The sequence below is a fragment of the Leptonychotes weddellii genome, chromosome 1, assembly GCF_054177405.1.
Source record: "Leptonychotes weddellii isolate Sample4059 chromosome 1, ASM5417740v2, whole genome shotgun sequence".
Taxonomy (NCBI): Eukaryota; Metazoa; Chordata; class Mammalia; order Carnivora; family Phocidae; genus Leptonychotes; species Leptonychotes weddellii.
Genome location: NC_138369.1, coordinates 6,961,514 through 6,971,460, shown reverse-complemented (window position 1 = coordinate 6,971,460; position 9,947 = coordinate 6,961,514). Strand labels below are relative to the sequence as shown.

General features: G+C 56.4%; 2 protein-coding genes across 2 annotated transcripts in view; one reads left to right on the top strand and one right to left on the bottom strand.

Moving 5' to 3' along the window:
• ZNF653 (zinc finger protein 653) overlaps nt 1-505 on the top strand; it is a 16,438-nt gene extending 15,933 nt beyond the window's left edge. Inside the window, exon 9 of the mRNA XM_006730536.3 lies at nt 48-505. Coding sequence (XP_006730599.1) covers nt 48-225 — 178 coding nt within the window. The 3' untranslated portion in view covers nt 226-505. The remainder of the gene's footprint in view (nt 1-47) is intronic.
• Nucleotides 506-3,772: 3,267 nt separating this feature from the next.
• PRKCSH (PRKCSH beta subunit of glucosidase II) overlaps nt 3,773-9,947 on the bottom strand; it is a 15,353-nt gene continuing 9,178 nt past the window's right edge. The window contains exons 12-13 of the mRNA XM_081805410.1: nt 4,934-5,008; nt 3,773-3,904 (exon numbers count right to left, since the gene is read on the bottom strand). Coding sequence (XP_081661536.1) covers nt 3,773-3,904; nt 4,934-5,008 — 207 coding nt within the window. The remainder of the gene's footprint in view (nt 3,905-4,933; nt 5,009-9,947) is intronic.

Here is a 9,947-nt window from a genome sequence, read left to right as displayed (position 1 = left end):
ACCCCAGTCTGACCCCGCCCCCGGTGTCGCCCGCCGGCTCCCGGCAGGTGCGAGATCTGTGGCTACCAGTGCCGACAGCGCGCGTCGCTCAACTGGCACATGAAGAAGCACACGGCCGAGGTGCAGTACAACTTCACGTGCGAGCGCTGTGGGAAGCGCTTCGAGAAGCTGGACAGCGTCAAGTTCCACACGCTCAAAAGCCACCCGGACCACAAGCCAGCCTGACCCATCCAACCACTGACCGCCCCTATTTATTCATCCGCTCGGACACGACGCCCGGGCTTGCCGGGGCCCGGACAGCCGCGGGGGCCTCCCGGACCGCGGGCCGGAAGGAGGCGCCCCTGCCCTGCCCCAGGGCTGGGCCCCCCTCCCCCGGGGCTGGTCCCCCCCAACCCCGCCCTATCTCTGGAGGTGGCGCCTGGGGCCGCACTGCTAGAACTGTGTCAAGAGAGCAGAGCGAGATTAAAGAGTGAGAAAGGAGACGCCCTCCCCCTAGGCCTGGATGATTTGGGGGGCCGGGCCCCTCTTTGTCTCCATCCTGGTCCCTTCCTGAGCAAGGTTAAGGCAGGCGGTGGTGTCCCTACATGCCGGACACTGCCCTTTCCCTCACAGCCTCTGCGCTACCTCAGCTATCTGGGCCTGGCAGCTCCGAACACTCCCTTGTCGCAGGCCCAGGGTTGGGAGGTTGGGAGCCTGGGAGGCCACTGGACATCTCCCAAGACTCAGGATCCTGATGCCCGCTCCTAAATCCCTCACAGAACACGCATTCCCCACCGTTAGAGAGCTCAGGGACCGGTTGGGGAGATGTTCAGTAGACCCCTAAGTAAGACATTTACAGCTGTGACAGGCCCCGTGCAGGAAATAGAGTGATGTTAGTTTCTGGCTGTTTAAATCGGTGGTCAGGGAGGTCCTCTCTGAGATGGTGGCATTTGAACATAGACCAGAATGACAAAGAGGTTCCGTCCCTGAAGAAAGCTGGAGGAGGCAAATCCCAGGCCGAAGGAACAGCCAGTGCCAAAGCCCCGAGGTAGAACGGCTCGGCGTGTTCCTGGAACAGGAAGCCGCGGTGGGGAGGGGAGTTGGCAGCGATGGGGCGGCTGCCCTGGCCCCATTTCCCGGAGGAGGATGCTGAGGTCGCCGCCGCCTCCTGCCGGCCGCCAGCAAGAGAGGCGGGGAGCGATACAAGGCCGTCGGCCGCCAGGTGGCGCGCAAGCTGCGTGGGCCCTGGTGGCTGCAGCCACGTGACCCTGGGGACCGCAGCCGCGAGCCTGGGCACGTGCCCGAGGGAGCCCTGTGGCGCCACGCGCAGATTGGCCCCTTAGCTCCTCACCAGCTCGTGGGGGCGGGGCCGCAGCTAGGCTTCATTTTACACTTTGGACCAGGGGTTATCCCAACCAGGGACGGACGTGTCGGCGAGGATGAGCAAGTCCGGCCGCTGGGGCCACCCACGCGAGCTCCCTAAATCTCCCAGGGCTCAGTCCCCTTCTGTATCCCCGCACATCCAGAGCCAGCAGTTTCCATGGAAACCGCATCCGGGTCTGCGCGCCCAGAGGCGCTCCCCTCCCGGCACAGGCACAATTTGCAATCCGATAGGAGCCGGGAGGAACACGGGGTGGGGAAGAAGCCCTCGCTCGGGGTCTCTAGGTTCGACAGCCAGGTCGCCCCGGCAAACCCAAGAGGGGCCACCCGGGGACCTACAACGCCACCGCCCTGATTGCGCGGGCCACTGTGATTGGCCTGTTCTCTCCATCAGCGTGGCAGCGCTCTCTGCTGCGCGCTCTCTCATTGGCTCAATCTCGAGGGCATCCTCCCGCAATTGGTTCTCTCGAGGGCAGTCTCTGATTGGTCAAATAAGGCTCTCCTCACTCTGTTTGATGGCATTCTCGGACAGTCTGGAACCTAAAAGGGCGTACAGGGACGAGGATACGGTGGAGGCTGCGACTCCCGGACGAAGGGCCCGGTGCTACCCAGCCTGCAGCGCCCTCGGCCAGACCGTCGGGCCGCTGTCTGTGGTGCTGAAGTCTCAGTCGAAAGCGACCCTGCCCTAGTGAGAACATTTCCTCCCGCCTGATAGCGGTCCCGACGTAAACGTGCCCTTGAGCTCGCGCACCAAAGGAGGCTGCACCAACCGCTATTGCCTAAGAGAGAAGCCAGATTCCCCCTAGCTGAGAAGAAGCGTGACTCCACAGGCAGGCCAATCCCGAGCCTGGAAAGCCAGGACATTTATACAACAGATCCACCCACCCAAAATTTATGGCGTCTGAGAAGGCCCGGTGGTTCCCCGGAACAGCAGGGCGCCAGTGGGTTTGGCCTGGAATTCTAAGCCCCAAACTTCTTCACCCCCCGCCTTGGATAAGTGCTGAGTGCGCTTGCACTGTGGGGTGCCAGTCCCCACCTTTCTAACGAACGTTTTGAACCTAGCCCACTCAAAAGCCGCAGGGTCCCAGTTCCTTCTGCAGGCAGACGAGAGGCCCTGCCACCCCCACCTTTCTCCATTGGTCTTGGGAGGCTACACCTGCTGCCCCCAAATCTGGGGACCTGGGTCTCTGCTTATAGAAATCTTGGTTCCTCGTCCCTTTCCAGTTTTCTTGGTGGACAACAACTCCGGAAGTTCGTCCAATCGGGCCACCGATATCTCCTCGCTCTCTTCGCTCTAAGAGCTCAGGGTGTTGGACCCAGGAGGGGAGCCGTCCCTGTCTTTCCGGCAGAAAGCCCGCCCAAGAAGGGGCGGTAATGCAGGAAGCAGGGTCCACGGGGGGAAGGGGGCCCGAATCTGACAACCCGAGCACCCAGGGCGTGCTTTCTGGGGGTGCGGAGTCCCAGCCAGCGCGTGCTCGCTTCCACCTGCCGCGCCGTCGGGCGCCCGGAGGAGGCGGGGCTCAGCTGCCGCAGCCAATAAGCGACGCCGGCTCTGGCAGCTGCTCCTATAAAGGGCTGGGGGCGGCGGCGTCGCGGCCCAGAGCGCGGAGCGCGCAGCGCGGGCTGGAGGGTGGGAGGGAGGGCGGGCGAGGGGAGAGGACTGAGCATCCACGACCGGACAAGCCCGGCCGAGGGGAGGCCGCGAAAGGCAGAGCGCCGCGATCTCTGTCAGGAAGCTCAACCTCCCCGGGCCCCGCGGGGCCGCGCAGGGGGCGTTCTCAATCCCGCGCCCGCTCCCTCTTTCCATCCCCTGCCGCCCGCAGGCCACCCCGGGGCCCGGCTATCCGCGCGCGCGTCCTCGGGCTCGGGCCCGTCCCCGGCCCTCGAGGGAGCCGTCGCCTTCATCTACACCTCTGCAGCGGCCGCGTCAGAGGCCGCCCGGGCAGGACCCCGGCGTGAGCATCGAGCGCCCCCCAAGGAGTGCACGACCCCCGGAGCCGCCCTCAACACGGACCGCGCCCGCCGGGCACACAAGAATGGTCACTGTAGGTATTCCCTTGTCGCTGAGATGGAAACTGGTTGGGGAGCGGTTAGGCACAGGTTCCGCGGAGGTGGCGGGGTGGGGGGTGGGGGGGTAGGACCAGGCCTAGCTAGGCCCCGGTGGGGGAGTAGGACCGAGCCTCGGGGCCTGAGAGTGGGTTGGGCCGCACCCAGAGTGCTGGGGGCGCATAGAGTCTGGCCTGAGAGGCCTTAGGGAGCCGAACTCTGGTTCGGGGAGGCGTCCTATGGCGCCCTGGGGGCGGGATAGCCCCCCTCCAGCAGGCCTGATGGGGGAGGGGCCGCAGCAGCGGAGGATGCCTTCTCCATCCAGGCCCGGACCCCGCAGGCCGCCCAGGCAAACGCAGGGCCCCAATCACTGGTGCTGGGCCAGGACAAGGCGGCAAGCCGTCCCCGAGAACCCCGGGAAATCGGGTGGCGTCGGATCCGCTCCCCGGGCCCTGACCGCGCCCGGGGAGCCGGGCGTCTCGTCCTCGAGCCCGTCGACCTTGCGGCAAGCGGGGAGGGGAGAGGAGGGGGCGCGCCCGGAGGCCCCGCGGGCCCGCCGCCGCTGCTGCCGCGTCCCTTTGTTTCTCGGAGCTTCTTAGCGGGCCGTAGCCTCGCGCGGGCGCCTCAGGCTTCGGGGAGGGGGAGGGGAGAGGAGGGCCCGCGGGGGGGGGGGTGCTTCCTGACTCGTGGGCCCCCGCCCCACGGGGGATGGGGTAAGGAGCTCAGGGATGTCTCCTAGGCCAGGTCCAGGCGCCCCACCCCGCCAAGGCTCTGGGCCTCGGGGTGACCTTGAGAGCGCCCGCCCGCCCGCGCCGCTCGCCCCACTCCCGGTGCTTTCAGCAACCACTGAGCTGGTCAGCTCCCGAGCCCGCGGCCACGCCCGGCCACGCCCTGTATAACCACGCCCCTGCCCCGCCCATCTGGACCCCGCCCCCTGGGGCCCCCAGGGCCCGGCCTCGCCCGAGCCCTCGGATTTCCACTCGGCAACCCGGGCGTATCCCGGGGGCGGGGCTGGCCAGTCCTAGCCCCACCCCGGCTCCACCCCCGCCCCCGCCGCGCGACTCCGTTCCCCGCGCCGCCGCGCGTCCTTTGTCTGGTCCCAGCGCCCAGGCCTCCTTCTTCTGTACTTACTGTCTTTCCGGTCTGTGTGTGTGTATGTGTGTGCCTCTGTGCACTGTGTCTCTTTCTGGGCCTCTTCTTGGAGTGGTGTCTCTCTTGGAGTCGTGGCGAGCACAGTGGGTGGAGGGATGCTCAGCACTCCCTCCCTGCGTGGGACCCTGGGACCCGCCCACCTGGCTCGGAGAAAGGAGGCCGGAGAGGCCATGCTTCCCTGCTGTGTGACCTTAGGCAGGCTCCCTCCCCTCTCTGGGCCTCAGGCTGCTAACCCAGGGGCAGGAACGTGAGTGCAGCCTCCTGACGACCCTCAGAACCCCCACAGCAGTCCAGCATCCATTCCTCTGATCTGTTCCTTCATTTGAAAGAGGGAAACTGATGCACAAAGGGGCGAGGGTGTGGTCAGAGGTCACACAAGGGCCTTGAAGCCCTGGAAGGCCTGGTTACTCCCCTGGAGGGCACTCAGGCAGAAGTCCACCATGGGGACAGGCTGGGAGGAAGTGAGGGGATAAATTGAGACTGTGAGGGCCCTACATGGAGGGAGAAGGGCCCAGAAGGGGGAGGCCTAGTTAGCACCACGTGGTAGCCTAGCCTTACCACGCATAGCCACTCAATGCCCTATTGTGGCCAGTACCCAGGCATCTATCACTGTGACTGGGGCCAAAGGGGCAGTCACAGGAGGGTCTACAGAGCAAGTGACCTCTGGTGTGTTCCCTGCAAAATCCATATGTCATGTATGTGCAGTGGTGCAAAAGAGTTGAAGAAAGAGTGGCAGAGAGAAGGAGGGGGAGACAGATGGGTTCAGAGGGGAGAGAAGGACAGAGAAGCAGGGAAAAGAGGAAGAGAGAAATAGAAAGAGAGAGAGATCCAGAGGAAGAACTGGAGAGACTGGGAGGGAAGGTTCCATTGCTCCCAGTTGGTCTCTGCCTCCCCGTCTTGGGTCTACCCTCCTCCCCTCTGACTTCACCCTTCCACTCCTGACCTGGGACAGCCCTCCAAGGTCCCTGTGATCCGTGAGTCATCCCAGGCCACGCATTTGCTGTGGGCTGGGGCCGGGCGGGTGTGGTCTCCACCAATCCGATCCCTATTAGCGGCTCAGCCGGCTGAGCTGCAGAGGAAACGCGACACTGATCCTGCTAAGCTCTGGCACAGATGGGAGGGAGATGGGGTGCTGGGGAGATTAGTAGGCTGGGCCTCAAGATCCCAATTACCTTTTAACCCCATCCAAGTTGAGGACATTTGGGGTGGCTCTGTAGTCTCTGGGATAATCAGATCAGTAGTCAGACTTCATCACTACCTCTGCCGCCGGTCACTCCCAGGCAAATCACAGGTCCTTCTGACCCTCAGTTTCTTTACCTGAGAAATGGAGAAGATGATCTCCAGCTTTCAGTGTAGTTGTGGGAAATCAGTGAAACCTTTGCACCTGCACAGGGCCTGGCACATAGTAGGGGTTCCAAAGCTGAAACCTGCTGTGTCCTGAAACAATGTTTTGTGTACAGCTAATTATTTGGGGGGGGCTCTCCTGTTGCAGATATCACCAACCAGTCACAGAACTCTAGTTTTCCGAGCCCAGAAGGGAATTCAGAATCCATCTTTGTGCGTGGGGAGCCTTGGTGCCATATCTTTAGTGGAGGGACCGAGGCCCAGAGAGGCAGTGTGAGTGTTAGAGGATACACAGTGAGGAGGTTGGAGCCAGAATCCAGCACATGGTGGCACCCAGTAAATGTTTGTTGAATTGAATGGGTAGACTCAGCCAACAGAGTAGGCTTAAATGTAGTGATGCCTGGGCTAGGTGTAGAGTAGGAGCTCAGTTTCGCTTTGCTGTTATTTTTTACTATTATTGGCTTTTTTTCGTAGTAAAGTGGGCTCTGACGTCCAAGCTCCGGATTTGAATTCTTGATCCACCATTTGCATGCTATCCAGCCTTGTGTAAATCCCTACCCCTTCATTGAGGTTCAGTTTCCTCTTCTGGTAAATGAAGAAAAGAGTCCCATAATGTTCAGTGTTGGAAGAATTGCCCGGAAATTTTCACATAAAGGATTTTGTCTGGCACACAGCAGGGCCTTGATACATGGCCATCGGTAAAGTATTAACCTTATGAAACTGGATACAGATCTGTAGCGAGCATTCTCGCTTTATGGCAGGTGCCTGAGGCAGACATTGTTAATCAACCCAGTGTTCCTGCTCAGTCTGGATGAGGTTTCGGAATAACTCTCCCGGAAGCCCCTGGACATCCACTCTCAGCCAACTGGAAATGCAGGGGAGTTGACCCTCCTCCGTGCCATCCCTATAATAAGAATACATGGAAAGGAAACAGAGGCTCAAAGAAGAGCTAAGATCATCCCTGAGGACACATACCTATAAGGTGGCAGAGCTCCCCCGTGCATTGGTCACTGTCATTAAAAGCAGCTCTGAAGTCCAACATAGCCAGGTTTGAAATTGAATTCCCCATTGATATCGCTCAACATCTCTGAGCTCGGTTGCCTCCCTTATAAAATGGAGAATGTGTTGCTGTCCCTAAAGATGATTGGGAGAAATAAGTGAAATGATGCCTGGAAGCACACAGAAGATGTCAATGGGGCAGGACCAGTATTAATAGCAGGTATTATGAGGCTTGGCAGACATGACAAGCTGCTTCCTGTGATCGTGCCCATGGCAGACCTGATCCCAGAATGCATTCCAGCTGCACCCATGTGTGGCTTTAGATCCTTCCCTGGGGTCACTGTGCCAATAACTCGGAGTTTGCAGCAAAGTGGAGCGGAGGCCCAGAAGCATTATGGAGCCTACCCGAGGACACACAGCTGAGAAATGTTAGAGCTAGCACTATTCTTCCGTTGGCAGTGGAAGTTGAAAATACAGACTCTGGATCAGAAAAGCTCCTGTGCAAATCCGTTTCGCTGTTTATAAGCTGCATGAGCTTTAGTAATTTTTAAAACATTGCTGAACTTCACTTTCCTCATCTGTCTTAGTCAGCTCGGGCTGCTCTAACAAAATACCATAAACTGGGGGGCTTAAACAACAGTTATTTCTCATAAATCTTCTGGAGGCTGGGAAGTCCAAGATCAAGGTGCCAGCTGAGTTGGTTCCTAGTGAGGACTTGCTCCCTGCTTTGCAGATGGACATCTTCTTGCTGTGTCCTCACATGGTGGAAAGAGAGATCATCTCTCCTGTCCCTTTTTTTTTTTTTAAGATTTTATTTTATTTATTTGAGAGAGAGAGAGAAAATGAGCTGGGGGGAGGGGCAGAGGAAGAGAGAGAAGCAAGGAGCCCGATGTGGGGCTCCATCCCAGGACCCTGGAATCATGACCTGAGCCTAAGGCAGACGCGTAACTGACTGAGCCCCTCAGGCGCCCCTCTCTTGTCCCTTTTTGTAAGGACATGAATCCCATTCATGAGGGCTCCATCCTCATGACCTAATTACCTCCCAAAGGCTCCACATCCAAATACCATCACATTGGGGATTAAGTTTTCAACATATGAATTTGAGGGGACACAGGCATCCAGTTCATAGCATCTGTTAAGCAGGGGAAATTAAGCTCTCTTTTCAGGGTGGTTGTGAATAAGAAAAAACAAAACAAAACAAAACATTGCGTGTAGTGGGTTTTGCACTGTGCCTGGCACACAGTAGGCCCAATATTTGGGAACAAGTATGGTATCGTATTTTGGGTCAGGGATGGCTGAGATGAAGTGTACTGCTGACTCTTTCTAATTCTGTAGCCTCAAAGACATTGCTAATCAATCACAGTGATCTCTCCTGCTGAAACTGAATATGGCTTCTAATCCTTCCTAATTCATCCCTTTTGGAAAACCCTACCAATCGATTTGATTTTTCAAGTGAGGGCAACCCATCTGCCAACCATGCCATTGAAGAATACCTAAGGAAATGCTGGCTACTTTACCTTCCCAGGCCCATGACAGATAATCCCAGCACTGTTTCCTGCTGAGCCCAGATGTGGCTTTAAAATTCTTCTCTGTGTGGTCCTTATACATAAAATAGATGTAGAATATATTTGAAAATTGCTAAGGAAGTAGATCTTAGAATTTCTCATCACAGGAAAAAAAATTATAAGTATATTTGATGATGGTTGTTAACTAGACTTATTGTGCAGATAATTTTGCAATATATACAAATATTGAGTCATTATGTTATACACCTGAAGCTAATGTAATATTATATGTCAATTATTAAAAAATGGATGTAGGAAAAAAACGTTAAATAAAACTCAACATCCATTCTTTAAAAAAAAATCTTGTTAGGATACTAAGAATAAAATTAAACATTCATAAGTGAAAACCCACAGCAAGAATCAAATTTAGCTGTGAAATATTTTAAAACATTTCCTTTAACATCATGAATAAAAAAGCCACTATCACACTGTATCCCCTGCAATAAGACAAGAAAAATAAATAACAGGTATAGATTGGAGATAAATAAAACTGTCATTATTTGCTGGTGTTACTATGTTATACATTTAAATAGCTCAGGGACACTAGCTGGCTCCATCAGTAGAGCATGCACCTCTTGATCTCAGGATTATGAGTTGAGCCCCACGTTTGGTGTAGAGATAACTTAAACATAATATATATTTTTTAGGGCGCCTGGGTGGCTCAGTTGGTTAAGCGACTGCCTTCGGCTCAGGTCATGATCCTGGAGTCCCGGGATCGAGTCCCGCATCGGGCTCCCTGCTTGGCGGGGAGTCTGCTTCTCCCTCTGACCCTCTTCCCTCTCATACTCTCTGTCTCTCATTCTCTCTCTCTCTCAAATAAATAAATAAAATCTTTAAAAATATATATATATGTATTTTAAAGATTTTATTTATTTTTATTGTTATTGTTATTTTTTAAAGATTCTATTCATTTATTGGAGAGAGAGAGAGAGTACAAGCAGGGGGAAGGGCAGAGGGAGAGGGAGAAGCAGAAGCAGACTCCCTGCCGAGCAGGGAGCCCCAACGTGGGGCTCGATCCCAGGACCCTGGGACCACGACCCAAGCCGAAGGCAGACGCTTAACCAACTGAACCACCCAGGCGCCCTTATTTTTTATTCGAGAGAGAGAGAGCACAAGCTGGGGGAGAGGCAGAGGGAGAAGCATACTCCCCGCTGAGCAGGGTGTCGGATGCGGGGCTCAATCCCAGGACCCCAGGATCATGACCTGAGCCGAAGGAAGACGCTTAACCAACTGAGCCACCCAGTTGCCCCTTAAAAATAAAATCTTTAAAAAAAAAATAATAGGGGGCGCCTGGGTGGCTCAGTCGTTAAGCGTCTGCCTTCGGCTCAGGTCATGATCCCAGGGTCCTGGGATCGAGTCCCACATCGGGCTCCCTGCTCTGCGGGAAGCCTGCTTCTCCCTCTCCCACTCCCCCTGCTTGTGTTCCTGCTCTTGCTATGTCTCTCTCTGTCAAAAAAATAAATAAAATCTTTAAAAAAAAAA